We start from the raw sequence: 18,298 nt of genomic DNA, 5'->3' as shown, positions 1-18,298 counted from the left end.
GAAATATATTTATCTCGTAAAAAATAATACTTAGATATTAAACTCCTAATTTAAAAAAATTTAGGTACGGCCAATTATTCTAAAAAAATAAAATAATATGTGCACATTATAATAATATTTTTTAATAAAAGATATTGATTTTTGGTGAAAATTATCGTGCTTTGATTAGTTATGATCATTTATTTATTTAATGATAAATTTATTATATTAAAAATATATATTATATTGTAGGTGTAAAAATTTAAGAAATTTATCTTTAATTAAAATCATTTTAATATTTGTAAATGAGTTCAAAAATTTATGATTATATTTTATCAATAAAAATATTTATTTTAATTAATAAAAATATAATTTTGAACTAATTTATAATATAAAAGTTATTAAAATAATTCTAACTAAATTAATTACATAACAAGCAAATAAGAGTAATAATATGTAGGGTAGACCGAAAATAGGTACTAATTTTTTTATTTTTAAACCAACTATGTATAATATTTTGTTACATATTTTGTGCTCACGTATCATTAATCAACAAAAATAATAATAATAAGTTTGCTAAAAAAACAAATAGGAAAGAACGATAATGGTTTATTCTTTAAAATTTAATATAATAATTAAAAATAATTTTTTTTACAGCTATTAGGATCTTCTAAATTAATTAATTAAGATAATTGGTTGTAGAAAAAATACAGGGGGCCACGGCCACGGCCCACGGTGAATAGGGGTACGTGGAAGGTAAACAAGGGAAGTGTCAAAGTGTGTGATAATGTAACGCAGCATACGTGGCAGCTTTTTAGTATTTCAAAAAAGCTGTCACCTTTAATAACCGGTACAATTTATTTTTTTATTTTATATTTTTTGGAATTGGGCATATATAGGCTCTCTCCCTCTGCGCACACAGCGCACATAGCTTTCTAAGAAACCGTTGGATTCCCTCAAACGGAAAATCTTAACCCATGGTTTAACTAACCTCAACCGGCAACCTCTGGTTAAGTTAGTCTTATTGTTTTCTCAGTTTTGTTTTTTTATAATTCTTTTTGCAATTATGTCCCTTATCAATTCATTATTTCATTTTATGTTTAAAATAATGCACGTCATTGCCAATTAGGGACATCCATTGTATTTGTGCATTAAGTCATTTTTTTATAATGTATATACATTTCATTTCAGAAGTTTGAACCAAGAAAGACCATATAAGGTAGTGACATTAATTACATCCCATGTGGCATATGGGGTATTATTATTATTGACAATAAAATAGAATATTGATTGATTGATTGCCCAATTAATTTGGTTATTGTTTTTTCCTTATTTCTGTTTAAAAATGTGAGATTATTTTTATTGTAAAAAAATGAGAAAATCAGTAATTACCATATATGATTTTATCATGAAATGTTTTACATACTAAGAAATTTCACGTTTCGGCGGTTTTGCTTAAAACAAAAAAAAAGGCCATTTCTCAATTGTTCATTAATTTTATTATTTTCAAGGACTAATGAAGAAAAATTGGAAAAGTAGAAAAAGGTAAGAAAGAAAAGTTATAAATATGTAAAAATGAAAGGGTATGAATGCAAAATATCGGAATAAATATAATTTAGACCCATTCACGAAAATATCGCGAGAAAACGACCGCCTCCTTCCTCACGCAAAGCTCTTTCAAAATTAGTATAAATACATGGCTTGAGTGAAGCTAGGTTTGCCGAAATAGGCAGCCAACGACAGCTTTTGAAAAGAAAAGGAAAAAAATCCTCCTTCTCTCTCTATCTTGAAATTTCTCTCTCCTGAATTTCTCTCCCTCCTAAATTTTCAACCTCCACGGCAAAGAAAATGGCGGTTTCTTCTAGAAGATCAAGCGGACCAGTCCTCCGTTCTCTCTCACCCTCCGGAAGATTCTGTAACTCTCATTTTTCTTCGTCTCCGTCATCGTCTTCCTCAGCTTTCGCTTCATCCAGTTCCAGCTTCTCATCCCGGCCCTCCACCTTCTTCCACCGTTCCGCATCCCCAACGCGCGTCAACCTCGTCGGCGCGTCCTCTTCCGCTTCCTCCGTACGGTTTGCTCTGGACCGTCCGATTTCCCCAAACCGATCGATTGCCGTGGCGCCGCGTGGCAGCAGCATGAGCAACAACCATCAGGTGGTGAGGCGGCCAACCGGCCAGAAGAGGACGTGTCTGTGTTCTCCTTCCACTCACCCTGGCGCGTTTAGGTGCGGTCTCCACAGAGGATTCGGAAACAACACGTCGCATCACTCGGTGACTCCGTACGCGCAGAACCGGCTTAACGCGCGCAGGTCAGCCATGACGAATTCCTTGGTGAGGATTGGTGGCGTTGAGGGCGATCTGGTGAAACGTGCTTTGGCGGCTTTGATTCGTCCTTCGTCGCACCACCAGAAGAGGCGCGCGGACTTCCGACCAAGGCCGAGCCGGCTCTCGATCATGTCTAAGGCCGGGGACGAAGAAGGCTCCTGATCTGATTTGGTATGTTGAAATCTTCAAAAACCAAAAACAAAACTCGTCGATCTTTCATGTATGAAATTGTAGCCCTGTTAGCTACTTATGTAGTGGTCTCTCTCCGAATTTTCCCGTCGACGGAGGCATCAAAATCCGACCACCACCGGTTTTGGTGAACTGATTTCAACCGCGAGCGGCGTTAGCGACGGCGACGGCATCAGATTCCGGTGATATTGGTTTGTGATCTGACATGTGCGGTGATTCGGAAACGGGCCTGGTTTTTTTGTGTACTCCGGTGACCGAAATCCTATACAGGACAAATAATATCCATAGTTACAGATCTCTGTATATAAAAAATATATAATTCATTTCTAAGTTGACCGCCATTAATGGTGGCTCGACGAGCTTTCGGACCGACTTAATCTCCACCTAACAATCATCAATCCACACAATACACATCAAAATCAATTACAAGTAATTAACACTAAGAAATTCGTTCAGTTCTTTCTCCCTCAGCAAATAATTCCATTCCATTTGATTTCCACATACGTTTGGTCAAACGCATCTGTGTTCGTTTCGATTCCGTTTCTTTTGCCGTTTCGTGTTGCGTTTCGTCATTCATTCGTTCAGTTCCGTTTCTAGGGTTTGTTCTGTGGCGTGCTACGTGTGTTTGCTTTGAGCTATACGTATTGCGTTCCTTCGTCTTCCTCTGGCGAGATCTGTGTATCAAGTAAGCTCATTTCTCTTTCCTTTTAATTTATTATTTATTTATAATTATTATTATTATTATTTTGTATATTGTTACACTTGGCTTTTCTTTTGCAGGTCTAAATTTTCCCTTAGCTTTATATTTTGGCTTGGAGAAGATGAATTTTTGGACTGAACTTGAGGATTGAATCAAATCCAATTAATTAAAAAATTATAATTATTCCAAGAACACACGACTTCTCACTTGGGTCGTTTGGCAGAGGAACCTAACCATAACCAAGTTGTTCAACCGAAAAAAAACGAAACTTATTAATAATATAAATTTGAGTTAAAAATGATTTAAATAAATAAATTAAATCACGCCCACGTCTTCATCATCAAATTTTTAGAAATAATTATATTTAAAATGGCGAGGATGGCCCGGCTATATATGACCACCACCATTATCGACTGTGATTGACAGACTGAAATTCCATTATGGTGACTGAAAATTTTGATGGGGAGCTGTAGCAAAATTGAAAATTTGTACCAGAAAATACAGGTGGTTGGTAAGGTGATTTACTATAAAATTGAAAAAACAGTGGAAACTAACCGTTTGGTTAATTATTGGAGACTTAACACACATTTGGAAATTTTAATGGATAGGACTCGGTGGACGGCTTAATATAAGTTAATACTTTTCGAAAAGAAAAGGTTCTCCATTAATATGTATTGTTATTATTATATGTTATCAAGTCTACCGTTAGGTATATCAATGTATAGGTACAAAGCTCGTGAACCTCTCTCTCCCTCTCGGATTTTACACGAGCAAACAAAAGGAGAAATGGTTGCGAAATTGAATTCTGTAGCGAAAGAGCCACAAATTCGGCACAATATATATTCAGTGAGAGAGAAAAGAATAAGATTATTTGAGTGGGACAATGAGTCGTATGAGATTCTGGTGGCCAAATAGAAGAGCTTCAATGACGTCTTTTACCAAAGCCCCCCCCCATCATAAGAGTGAAAAAGAAAAACCCATTTGAATAGGCGGGAAGATAAGGTTGATAAGGCTATGAAAATGATAGGTGTGGGTTGTGGCCTGTGGGTACACAGATGCCAGATGGTAAATGGCTGGCTATTTTTTTGATATGGGTTTTGCTCTTTTGTCTTTTAACTCCAAATTATGGTGGTCCCGTAAGAAAAAATAAACAAAAAGGTATCACTTATCCATCCGGAAATTGAGGTATCAATACCCAAAAACACTAGTTTCAGATTAAAAGTAATAACCCAAAACATTAGTCCCATCTGTGAATATCATAGTGTAGCGGGATAATAATATAAACATTTTCGATTTAAGCTAAAAAAAAATTACGAAGAGTAAGCTTTTGTCAATTTTACAAGTTACGTAGGGACTCGGTCTCTGACCTTTTGTATCTAAAAGAGTCAGGAAATAAACTGAGATGTCATTTTTGATGTTGGTTTTGTTTATACTAAAGAATAGGAAGGAAAAATAAGTAAAAATAAGTTGGTATTGTTTATTGGGTTTATAATTTTTTAGACTCTGTGTTTTTTTTTTTCATTACTTGTTTGGACCTTGTGTTTTGATAAATTACTTTTTGGATCCTATATTTTGTAAAATACATTAAATAGAACCTTAAATCTGATTTTGGTCAATGTTTTCTCAACTAAAATCATAAATAATTTGTCAAACTAACAATTCAGAACAAAAATAAAATCATTATGCTTAAAAAATGTGTTAGATTCAATTTTTTTTTATCAAAATTAAATTTAAGGTTCTATTTTAACTATTTTACAAAACACATGGTCCAAAAAGTAATTTATCAAAACACAGGGTCCAAACAAATAATAGAAAAAAATATAGGGTCCAAAAATATATAAACCCTTCTTTATACTCTGTTTTACCAAAATTCACTGATTTATGTTTTAATGTAATCAAGTTGGAAGCCTATATTTAAATCATCTTCTTGTGAGATTTGTAACTACTTTATAAGTTTTTTCGGACTTGTTTGGACTTAGTTATATTTTATGCGACTAATCAAATCCATATTGTAACACTTTGGTATGTATTGCTTGTGATAGTTCTTCATTTCCGTCATTGTAGTATGATCTTTTAAATGCCAATAATTGACATTTGAAATACTGTATACTAAAAAAAATGACTATAGTTGGGTGGCTATTTAAAAGAGTTTGTTGAATGCTATTTTTATTAAATTTAAGATTTTTTTAAACCAATAATATATAATAATAAGATTTTTTTTATAAAAAAAATTAAAAATTAAGGAAGTTTCAGCCGTTTTTTTTAATTATTATTATACATTGGTTTCGTGCATATCCCTACCAGAGGAACTAGCACGTTAATAAAAGTCAAGTCTCTGATTATTTAAGAGGGTTCAAATGTTTTTTTCTCTCTTAATTTTGGAGAGAAAACTTAAAAAAATTGCACAAATTTATAAGAGAAAGAAAATTAATTGTTAACATAATTACACAATACCAATAATCAACTTCACAATGTATATTTAATTGTATTGATTTCTCCTTTAAGTTTGTTTGCATACCTCTCTAGATTAAAAGACAAAACTAAATTAATGAAGGTTCTTTACAAAAGTAAAAAAAAAAGACCAGCACCAAATATTTTTTTTTTTAAAACAATATAGATATTTTTATCGAACAGGATGCATCTTCATTGAAATAATATTTCGTTGTCTCCACTTAATATTGCATTCGTTACTTGGTTGTAGTGGAATATAATGATTACATTCGATTTCACACCTAACAAGATTTCGAACAATGATATTTATTACTTTGAATAGAGCAATATATCTAGAAGAGAGAATCCCTATTTTTTTAGCATAATATCACAAAATGAAATGAAACTTATCGATCTAGTCTCTATTAAAGTTTCCTCTTTTAGAACCATCATTTATGCTCACAAGTGATGGCCACTCTTGATTTTATAACCAAAAGTAAAGGGATTGAACCCGAACCTTTTACATATTATGTAAATATTTATATAATAATATAATATATCATCAACCTTCTTCCATAATAATATTGTCAGTTGCGAATGGTTAAGTCCAAAATCTTTACGTAAGACTAAGATCCAAGTGACTTCACATGTTGTATTTGCCATGACTCGGTATTTAGCTTCAGTGGAGGATCTAGAGACTATTGTTGTTTCTTTGACTTCCAAGAGACGAGGGAATCACCAAAGAACACAAAAAAAACCCAGATATAGAACGTCTAGTATCAAGGCAAGCACCCCAATCAGCATTGGCAAAGAGCTTGAGTTGGATTCTTTGAGCATTGTGGTTGGTCTCGGCATAGGTAGTGACCTGAGGAGAAGAAGAAGCATAAAAAAATAGGCCTCGGCCTGGTGTGACTTTCAAATATTGTAATATTCGATGAGTAGCGTGTTGATGAGGAACTCTAGGATAGTTAAGGAATTGACGTGACTAAGCCTATTGACAACAAATGATATGTCAAACTGAGTGATAGTGAGATAAATGAGTTTCCCAATCAAGCTTTGGTAGGAAATGGGGTTATTTAAGAGATCTCCACTATCATTGCTTAACTTGAGGTTTGGTTCCATAAGAGTGGAAGCAGGTTTTGAACCTAAGAAACCAGTATCCAAGAGTAATTGAAGAGTAAAGGGGTGTTGAGATACGAAAATGCCCTTAGAATTGCGAGCAATCTCAAGGCCAAGGAAGAAACAAAGTGGTCCGAGGTCCTTGAGTTTGAATTTGCCGTCAAGATTTTTTGTGAAGGTGGAAATGGCATTAGAGTTGTTACCAGCAATAAGGAGGTCATCGACATAGACCAATATGGCTATAAAATTTCCATTTTCATTTTTGGTGAAAAGGGAATGGTCTGAAGATGATTGTTTAAATCCATTAGCAATCAAAGTAGACCTAAGCTTTGCATACTATTGTCGTGAGGCTTGTTTTAGACCATATAGGCTTTTTTGAGCTTGCAAACAGAGTTTTTTTTTATTTTTTATTTTTAAAAACAAGGTTGGTAGTCTTTGGGGATAGTCATGTAAACATCATCTTCTAAGTCACCGTGAAGAAAGACATTATTGATGTCCATTTGATGAAGATGCCATTGTTTTAAGGCAGCGACAACAAGCGATTTTTTTAGAGTATTGAACTTAACTAAAGGAGCATAAGTCTCTAAATAGTCAATGCCTTGTTTTTGGGTATAGCCTTTGGCAACAAGGCATGCCTTATATCGATCTATGGTACCATTGGTTTTATATTTGATTTTTTAAACCCATTTGCTACTAATGACCTTGTGGCCGGGAGGTAGGGAGGTAATGGTCCATGTTTTATTGAGCTCTAGAGCTTGTAATTCTACTTTCATGTTGTCTCGCCATTCTGTATGAAAAATAGCTTGTTTGTAAGAAGTTGGCTTAATAACTCGGTTAGAGGCCAAGACAGCAGCTCTAAAAGGTTGAGAAAGTTGGTTGTATTGTAATGAGTGAGAGATAGGGTGCGAGGTAGAGGCAGAAGCTTTTGAAAAATGGCTCACAAAATTATCAAGATGAGCAGGATTTTGAATTTGGCGTCCTATGCGAGTAGTGACAACCCTTGTTGGGGACTTTGTTGAGTCTTGCGAAGTCACTGGAATAGATTGGGGTAGGATCAATGATGGAAGTATAGTATTTGGAAATAAATCATCAATGTCTTTGTTAGTTATTCGATTTTGAAAGGGATGGATGTGTTCATGGAATTTGGTATCTCTTGAAGTGAAGATTTGATTTGTTTCTAAATCTAAGAGACAATAGGCTTTCATGCCTTCGAGGTACCCAATGAAAACAGATGCAAGAGAGCGAGGTGAGAATTTATGTCTTGTAATTTTGAGTGTGGAAGCATAGGCTAAGCAACCAAAGTTCCTTAATTGATCGGAAAGAGGTTCTTTGTTATGTAGGACCACAAAAGATGTTTTCCCTTTGAAAAGGGCTGAGTGGTTGTCTTAATAATGACAGACCAATAGACTAATGGTAAATGTGATTGAAACAAAAGGGCTCGGCCAACATTCAAGAGATGATGGTGTTTTCTTTCCACCACATAATTTTGTTGTGTGGTATCCACACATGAACGGTATTGTATGACCCCTTTGGTGGCATAAAAAGAGGTAAGATTAAGCTCTTTTGTATTATCAGTTCTTATTGCTTTGATATTAGTTGAGAACTGAGTATTTACTATTTGAAAAAGTGATGGGATGATGTCTTTGACATCAGATTTTGCTTTTAGTAAATATGTGTTGGTTTTTATAGATCAAATAAGAGATTATACGTAGCGGAACAACAATCAAAATTGTTAATTCTAACCCCACAAGATTTCTAGATCGACTTCTTCACATACATATATATATATATTGAATCAAAGAGATGAATAGAAAATTACCTCAAGTCCTTCCTTGCTGTTATCTTTTTGTACGAAAAAATTCTTGAGATCTCACACTAGGATCTTCCAAAATGTTCTCAACACACAAAGAACAAGTGTGGGCTCGTTATACAAAACAATATGCAAGATCTATTTATCAAATGTTCTCAACACATGAGATCTGATAAAGTTTGGACCTAAATTTGTGAAGAACAGTGACCTATGCTTATAGCACTGTTCTCTTTCTCCCAGGGAGATTTCACGATCTATTTTCTATCACTGAAAAGTATCGCTCTGAAAAACTGATCTCCTATATTTAATATATCCAATATATTAAAAATAAATAATATTAGTTATTTTAAACAATTTAAAAATAACTAATCAGTTATCAGATTTTTGTTTAAATAATAATATTTTAATCATATTAAAATATCTCATTATTTATTTAATATTTAAATAATTAAAATTGTTGAACCAATATCCTTTTAGAACCTTCTTGTGCGTGTAGCACAATGACTTTGCACTGTGCTACACGCCCACCTCATGCCAGAGAAGACATGTGATTTTTCCCAATTTTCATCATTATTTAAATACCAAAAAATCCCAAAAATAAATTAATTCAAAATTAATTATATTTTTGTTAAATCAAATAATTAATTAATTACACATAATTATACAATAATTATGTTTAATGCATAGATTATCAAATAAGTCATTTTGCCCATTTTTGTATTTTTCTTTGTCAGTGTTTGTTTGAGCCATTTCGGAGACCATGGACCTATAACATTAAACTCCAATAAATTAAAACTAAATAATTAAACTCTTTAATCATAATAGTTAATTTATTAATTATGATATTTCTCTACTATAAATTCAGAATTGAACTCTTTATGTTATAGATATACTTTTACAGAAATCTTATTTTGAGCTGTCCATTGATATAACCATCTTAAAATAGTTCAACCCTCTAATTAATTAGTTCATAAATTGGAATGGAAGAATTACCATTTTACTTTTCTAATTTACTTCTTATTCCTTAAGTACCATTAATTCACTAGTGAACAATTAATCTATAATCTAATTATAGATTTGAGCTCAAAATCATTCAGTTCTAGGATTAACCCTTAAGGGATATACGATTTGTTAGGAAAGATTAGATTCCGTATTGTTGATACATGTTCCCAGCCATCCATGATATTAAATCTGCAAAACAAAAGTCATTAGCCTCATTCTTTGAAGAGACCTTAACGAATGAATCAAAAGATTTAATAAACATAAACAAGAGTTCATGAACACTCAGGATTTAGGTTGATCCATAAATGATCATCAGTTATGATATGAATTACAAATCTTTATTATTAAATGGTTTTTGGATAAAGACTATTATTCAAATCGGTCATTGTCATATATAATCATATTATATAAAGCACATTTATCGAGATGTCTTACCACATCAATAATCCAAATCTAGATTATTTGTATCAACATGATACTCAATAAACCGTACTTACAACCCCAATTAAAGAATTTCATAACTTCAATTTGTTGTTGACTATTTTTATTCATTCATGTGATCTTAATTCTCTCGTACTAATATAAGATCATATTCTCAATAATGAATATGGAATTTTTCTGATATTTACGAAAAAAATTATTCAAACAATAATTTAATAATCTAAATATAACAATAATATACCATTGTATTTATTTATTTATTGAAATAATAAATGTCTTTTACATGCTTTTAGGACATACTCCTAACAATCTCCCACTTGTACTTAAAGCAAGTATGGAATCTCTCTCAATCCCATATTACGTACATGACCATCGAATTGCTTTGCAGGAAGCGTCTTCGTAAACTGTTCTGCTAGGTTGTGTTCTGATGCGATTTTTCAGAATGGACACATCTCCTCTATGTACGAATTCTCTGACTAAGTAGTATTTGCGCTCTATATGCTTTCCCCTCTTGTGGCTTCTTGGTTCTTTAGAATTAGCCACTGCTTCACTGTTGTCACAGTAAAGAACAAGTGGTTTCTCCACTTCTAGAACCACTTCCAGATTCGTGTAGAACTTTTTCAGCCAAACTGCTTCTTTAGCTGCTTCACAAGCTGTTATGTATTCAGCTTCCATGGTTGAATCAACTATACTGGATTGCTTAATGCTTCTCCAGACAACTGCTCCACCACCAAGAGTGAATACTGACCCAGAAGTAGATTTTCTACTATCTCTCTCTGATTGAAAATCTGAGTCAGTGTATCCAGTAGGTTCAAGGTCACTACCCGAATATACTAGCATATAATTCCTCCTTCTCCTGAGATACTTGAGAATATGTTTCACCGCAATCCACTGCTCCAAACCTGCATTTGACTGATAACGACAGACAATCCCTACTACATAACATATGTCAGGTCTAGTACATAACATTGCATACATATGGCTCCCTCCAGCTGATGCATAGGGATACTTTATCATGTCCTCTTGCTCTTGTGGTGTCTTTGGACACTGTTCTTTGCAAATAGTAATTCCATGTCTAGTCGACAATTGGCCCTTTTTGGAATTTTCCATAGAGAATCTTTCAAGCACTTTATCAATATAATTTGCTTGTGAAAGTGCTAAGAGCTTGTTATTTCTATTTCTTAGAATTTTAATGCCTAGAACATAGCTCGCTTCTCCCAAATCTTTCATTTGGAATTTGTCAGCCAACAATTCCATTACATTTGATAATGTCTCTACATCATTCCCAATGAGTAGGATATCATCAACGTAAAGGACTAAGAAAATCACAACTTTCCCTTTGATGTATTTATAAACACATGCTTCGTCAATATTTTGTTCGAAGCCATATGTTTTGTTAGTTTCATCAAATGTTAAGTTCCAAGATCTTGATGCTTGTTTTAATCCATATATGGACTTCAACAACTTGCATACCTTTTGATCTTGATCCTTCTTAATAAACCCTTCTGGTTGTTCCATATATATGGTTTCATCAAGTTGGCCATTTAGAAAGGCTGTCTTGACATCCATTTGCCAGATCTCATAATCATTGATGGTAGCTATGGATAAAAGTATGCGAATGGACTTAAGCATGGCTACAGGAGAAAATGTTTCTTCATAATCTACACCTTCTCTCTATGTGTAGCCTTTGGCCACAAGCCTTGCTTTATAAGTCTCTACCTTTCCATTTGCACACATTTTCTTCTTGTAGATCCATTTACATCCAATGGCTTTAACATTGTCAGGCAGATCTACAAGTTCCCAAACAGAATTGGAATACATTGATTCCATTTCTTGATTCATGGCAGCTTGCCATTTATCAACATCAGGGTCTTCCATTGCTTCTTTAAAAGTCAATGGATCGTTCTTTTCAGTATCTGATACAAGAACGTGTGCCTCATGTTCATAGAGAATATGTTGTCTCACAATCCTCCCACTACGACGTTGCACTAGTTTTTCCTTTTTCAGGAATTGTGGTTTCTTTGGTTGTTTTATCATTAACTGATGAAAAAGATGGAGATGAAATTTTATCTGTCATTAGTTCCTGTAAAACTACTTTGCTCCGAGGTTTAAAACCATTCATATAGTCGTGTTCTAAAAAGGTTGCATTCGTCAAAACAAATATCTTTTGATCACTTGGAATATAGAAATATCTGCCTCTTGTTTCTAGAGCATGGCCCACAAATATACACACTTCAGACCTTGAATCCAGTTTTCCAGATTTAGGTCTTAGCACATGAGCAGGACAACCCCAAATACGGAAATGTCGTAAACTAGGTTTATTTCCATTCCATAATTCTAGTGGTGTCTTTGTCACAGCTTTAGACGGAACTACTTTCAAAATGTAATTAGTTGTTTGAAGTGCATATCACCAAAACAATAATGGAAGTGAAGAGTAGTTTAACATAGACCTGATCATGTCCAACATGGTCCGGTTTCTTCTCTCTGAAACTCCGTTTTGTTGTGGTGTTCCAGGTGCTGTGAGTTGGGATAGAATACCATGCTCCAACAAGAAATCTTTGAATTCAGAATCCAAATATTCACCACCACAGTCAGATCGGAGTGTCTTTAAAGATTTACCTAATTGCTTCTCAGCTTAGGCTTTGAAGTCTTTAAACCTTTCAAAAGTTTCTGACTTCTTAAGCATTAGGTAAGCATGACCGTATCTAGAATAGTTGTCAGTAAATGTGACAAAATATTCATAACCACCTCGAGCTTGAATGTTAATTGGACCACATACATCACTATGTATAAGCTCTAGTGGTTCTTTGGCTCTATTTCCCTTTGAAGTGAAATGTCGTTTTGTCAATTTTCCTTGTAAACAGGATTCACAAACCGGTAGGCTTACAACTGTTAGTTTCCTCAAAGGTCAATATTTAGTTAACCGGTTTATCCTATCTAGACTAATGTGACATAATCTTAAGTGCCAAAGATACGTGTCATTTTCTTTAGAAACCTTTTGTCTTTTGTTACTTTGTGGATTAGCTACTTTGAATAATTCAGAATTATTAAGCGATTTTTCAATTGGATTAAGCATGTACAGTCCGTCCTTTTGTTTTGCATGACAAATATTGTTCCCATTTTTTGAAATAAAAATCACATTATTATTAAAAGAAATGCCAAAAAAAATTTCATGTAACAAAGATAAAGAAATAGTGTTTCTAGTAATTTCAAGAATAAAGAGAACATTATTCAAAACTAGAAAATTGTTCTTAAAATTTAAACAGACTGTTCCACATGCTTTAGCTGAAACAAGTGCTCTAGTTCCCACTCTCATAGTCATCTCTCCTTGCTCCAACTGCTTTGCGGACTCAAGCATCTGCAAACAAGAACAAACATGGTTAGTGGAACCAGAATCAACTATCCATGATGATTTATCATGTTCCACCAAACAAGATTCAAGCACAAGTAAATCTAATTTAGCTTTCTTTTTCTCTTTCAGCTTGGTGAGATACTTTGGACAGTTTCTCTTCCAATGATCGTCGACATTACAATGGAAACATTTTCCTTTGGGTGCCTTTTGTTTGGGGTCATTGTTCTTTTTGTTCTCGGGTGCCTTGGATGACTTCTTTGTCTTTTTCGGATTGTCCTTTTTAGGTTTGCAGTCATTGTTATTGCTTTTCCTTTTCTTCTTTGAAGAAGATGGTTTAGCTTCAGCCTGGCTTGAGATTGTCTTGTTCAAAGACTCAAAAGTTTGTAATTCATTCAACAATTGTGTCATGTTAAATTCTAATTTGTTCATGACATAATTTGTTGTGAATGTAGAAAAAGCAGGAGTTAAAGACTCAAGTATAATGCTTACTTGTGTCTTTTCATCCATGTCTGCTCCGTGCGTCTCAGCTTCACGGAGTACACTGATCATGTTCAAGACATGCTCACGCACAAATTGACATTTCTTCATCTTAGCATTCATGTAGGTTCTAGTAGCCTCATGACGACTTTGATCAGATGGGCGCCCAAACATTTCCTTAAGAGATTCTAGTATCTCGAAAGCAGTTTCCATGGATTCATTCTTTGTTCGTAAAACATCACTTATGCTTACAAGCATATAGCACTTAGCTTTGTTATTGGATTGAATCCATGCATCATATTGGTGCCGAACATGTTTCGGGGCAGTGGCGCTAGGTTCTTCAGAACATTCCTCATTTAGGATAAACTTGTGGTTTTCGCTAACCAACAATAAATTCATATTTGATTTCCATTTTGTGAAGTTATCACCAGTTAATTTTTCTTGTGCGATTAAAGCAGTGATTGGATTACCAGAAATAGACATATTCTGAATAAAAAAAATACAAATATTATTATATTTAGAAAAATAAATATCAAAGTTTCGAAAATTAAACGTGATGCATGAGCACAATTAAAACGCATAAAATAAAGTTTAATTTCCATGATAAAACTTTCTAACAATTAAAGTGCCGCCTTAGGGTCGGTCAAATTAATCTTAAACAATTTATAAGACATTCTTATTTTTATTGTTTAAAACTTAAAATAACTCATTATTTTCTCTTTTAAACATCAAAGTACCGCTTAGTTTGGTCAAGTTATGATTATCCACTGCAAAAGCTTAATCATAACTTTGTGAGTGTAAGCCATTATTTCAGAGTTCATGACTTAACTTAGGATATGCCGCCTTAGGGTCGATCAAACTTAAAATACATCGTTAGTTCCTATCTTTGTAAGAAATATAACCTTGCTATTGACATGTCTAGACACCTTCCTTAGGGGGACGGAAACAAAGACGCCGCGAGGCGCTATTCATATCTCACGGTGTTATATTAATAATGGAGACCACGGGTTATGTTGAGTTATCAACCCTCTCCCACTCACTATTTTGAAATAAGTGTTTTTAACCTAATTAATTACATATTCCTTAAACTTTATGAACATAATTAAAATTGGTAAGAAATCGAGTTTCTAGGTCCATATCCAATTTTAAATTACCAATTATGTTCTTCTAAACTTTACTAAAAAACAATTTTAAAATAAAGCTGGTTTAAAGAAATTAGGTCATAAAGACTTAAAAAAACGGTGTGATATTTTACCAAATTTTCAAAGAATAAAACTAAGTAATTTATATGCAATTGGTTTCGCAAAACAAATCATATAAACATATATGAAAATCCTAATATTCATGTTTCTACCAATGAGATGCATGATAATGACTCTGTGGGTTTTTTATGTATGGCACAAAATGCATGAACATATCATCAATCACATAAAAACAATTTTTTAAATAAATAAACAATAAATGTTGAACCGGGTGTTTTTGGGTATTTCTAATTTTACAACCTCTTTATAAAATTAAAATAAAATAAAAAACCGCCTTGATCTCCATTGGGGCTTCTTCACTTTACTTTGGGTAGGATATGTGTCGTTGCTCTAGAATAATAATAAGAAAACAATTTCTAATTATCTTGATTAATTAAAACAAAACTTTTAAATAATCATAATTTTATTTTCCTTCTAATTAAAACAACTTTTAATTAAATATTTTTTTAATTAAAATCTGTTATTTTGAAAAATAAATTTTTAAATAAGATATTCAAAAAAAATTTGTTAGAATAACAAAATTATCTCATTATTTAAATATCAAATTTCTAACAAATAGGATATTTAACATTTTAAAAAATTAAAAAAAATAACAGATTAATTTCAGAAAAATAAAAAAAAATCTGGAACAGTGAGACGGGGACACGTGGCAGTTGAAGGTGTTGTCGGGGCCCACTGTACAGAATCGTACGGACCCGTCTGTACGGTCCGTACGTGTTAACCCAAGATATGTTTCCAAGAGGGGGGTGAATTGGAAATTTAAACTAATTTCGGAAATTTAAAACTTAATATGCCAAATTATGCAATAAATCAAATTTATCAAGTAAAAGCAAATACTATGGCAATCAAATAGATATAGCAAATAATTAAACTTGTAATGTAAAGAGTTGAAGGTTAAGAAATCGCAAACTCTCGAATTTTTACAAGGTTCGGTAGAACTAAGCCACCTACGTCCTTGGTCTTCAAAGCTAAGGACCTAGCTTTGAGTTCAACTATCGAGCCAAGTTAGCGGGCTTGACTAACCCTTACAACCGGGAATTTTTCACCAAGGTATTTCCAAACCTCTTACAATAGTTTTCCACCACCAAGGACTATCAACCTCTTTTTCGGATTGTTGAAGTGCCAATCTCACTCTAACCGGGTTGTTTACAAAACCGGTGCCAACCTCACCTCAATCTCAATATGGGAATGTGTTTGATATTACAAGCAAAAATCACTCTAGAAGTATGATAATACAATGAGAAACCTAGAGTGATTAGCAAGCACACTTAGAAGAAATAAATACAAATTTTGGCTCAAGTGTGTGAAAATGTGTTTGGATGAGTTAAACTTTGAAAGCTCTTTGAAATCAATGGATTTGGTTTGGTATATGTAATAAATGCTCAGCCAACCTCCAATTTGAAGTAAAAAACGAGTTTATATAGAGTTTGGGAAAAAACTAGCCGTTTATAGCCGTTAGGGATCAATTTGCGAAGCTGTCTGCCGCGAACTGGAAGTCCGGATGAGGGAACCGGAATTCCGGTTGGAAGCAACCGGAATTCCGGTTGCCCATCCGGAATTCCGGATGGCAAACAGAGAGCAAAATCAGTTTTAAGCCTATTTTCCCATTTTTCAATTCTTTATAACTTTTAGCTCGTTTATCCGATTTCAAAAATTCCAATTGCGTTACGACCGTATCGAGATGTATTTTCTTAAAAGTGAATTTAGGATAATTATTTCTCATTTTAAAAAATCACCATTTTTTTTTAGTGCGTGAGTGAGCCAAATTCTATACTTATGACTTAAAGTATACTTGCAATCACTTTACAAGACTAAGAAATGAAGTTAAACCTTTATCTTGAGTTTCTTGAGTCTTGAAGTCCATTTCGGGTCGTTTCCGGAAAACTTGGTAAAATGACCATTTTGCCCTTGGTCATAATTTTGACTTTGAAGTGCTAATTCACTTTAGTTTTTGCTACAAAATCAACAAATAATTAGTAACAAATAATAATCAAATATTTTTTAATCATCAAAACAAGGAGACTTAAGAGTTTGGGTCAACAATCTCCCCCTTTTTGATGATATCAAATATTTGATTATTTTACAAGGGAAAGAAGATATTCTTAAATATGAATATTAGATTAGCTCCCCCTTAATGTGTGCAAGGATAAAAGAAATTTACCTTTTAGTTTTACCTTGCATGAATTTGTAAACTCCCCCTCAATATATCACTTAAGTTCAAATAACATTGTTAGTCTTAGATATTGAGGTTTTGCCAAATATTAAAAAAATAATCCTATCACTTCTCCCCCTTTTGATTCATCAAAAAGGATGGCAAAGGAATTCACAAAATAAATGGCAAAAATCAAAGAAAACATAACTATCCATTGATTGAAATAACCATCAAAGTCAACCAAAAATATACAAGAATATGATGCACATGCTATGATGGTGGATGACCAAATCTATTTTACCAAATGATGAAAATAGAGAGAATAAGGGTGAGTTTTGAGAGATTTGGGTAGATAATGAGTGTAAAATCATGTGTGGGGTTTTTTTATTGGGAAAAAGAATGCATTTTAAAAAAGGCAAAAAAAAAAAAAAATTATGGCTGCTGTCAGGCGCCAACCGGAATTCCGGTTGGTGCACCAGCCCAGCCCTCTTTTCAAAAACGTGCCCAAAAACTTCGTTTTTAACCCAATTGACCCCAAAATTTTTCTAACACCTAAAATATGAGAAAATGAACATGCTCAAACAAGAAAATCTGAAAAATGTTGAAAAATGACGATTTACGGTAAGTTTTAAAAAAGAATTCAAGAAAGCCAAAAACCTACCAAAAACGAAATCTGTTCAACCAAATTGAAAAATTCTTTTTCCAGCAGTTCAAGAATATCAAATATGAGGTGCGTGAAGTGACGGAATCGAAAAATATTAAAAATTGAGAATTTTGGGTAGATTTTTCGAAAAATGCCTTAAAAGGCCTTGAAAAGTAGAAATCTACCAAAAATGAGTTTCATGCATCCAAATCGAAAAATTCTTTTTGCAACACCTCAAGAATGTTAAATGTGAGATGTGGGAAGTTATGGTTTTGAAAAATGATGAAAATTGAGCATTTTGGGTAGATTTTTCGAAAAATGCCTTAAAAAGGCCTTGAAAAGTAGAAATCTACCAAAAATGAGTTTTATGCTACCAAATCGAAAAATTCTTTTTGCAATAGTTAAAATGTATTAAAT

The 18,298-nt window shown here is 33.3% G+C and overlaps 1 protein-coding gene across 1 annotated transcript; it reads left to right on the top strand.

The window, feature by feature from the left end:
- The first annotated feature begins 1,688 nt into the window (after positions 1–1,688).
- Positions 1,689–2,865, top strand: LOC133782842 (uncharacterized). The gene has a single exon (XM_062222252.1). The coding sequence runs from the start codon at positions 1,828–1,830 to the stop codon at positions 2,464–2,466; it is 639 nt and encodes a 212-aa protein (XP_062078236.1). The 5' UTR covers positions 1,689–1,827; the 3' UTR covers positions 2,467–2,865.
- Positions 2,866–18,298: the final 15,433 nt, after the last annotated feature.

The sequence above is a fragment of the Humulus lupulus genome, chromosome 6, assembly GCF_963169125.1.
Source record: "Humulus lupulus chromosome 6, drHumLupu1.1, whole genome shotgun sequence".
In the NCBI taxonomy this organism is placed as follows: domain Eukaryota; kingdom Viridiplantae; phylum Streptophyta; class Magnoliopsida; order Rosales; family Cannabaceae; genus Humulus; species Humulus lupulus.
Note: the sequence above shows the minus strand (reverse complement) of the source record. Positions and strands in the feature narration are given on the sequence as shown.

What these genes read in the sequence shown, in the direction of transcription:
- LOC133782842 (XM_062222252.1), top strand. Translation starts at nt 1,828, where the DNA reads ATGGCGGTTTCTTCTAGAAGATCAAGCGGACCAGTCCTCCGTTCTCTC.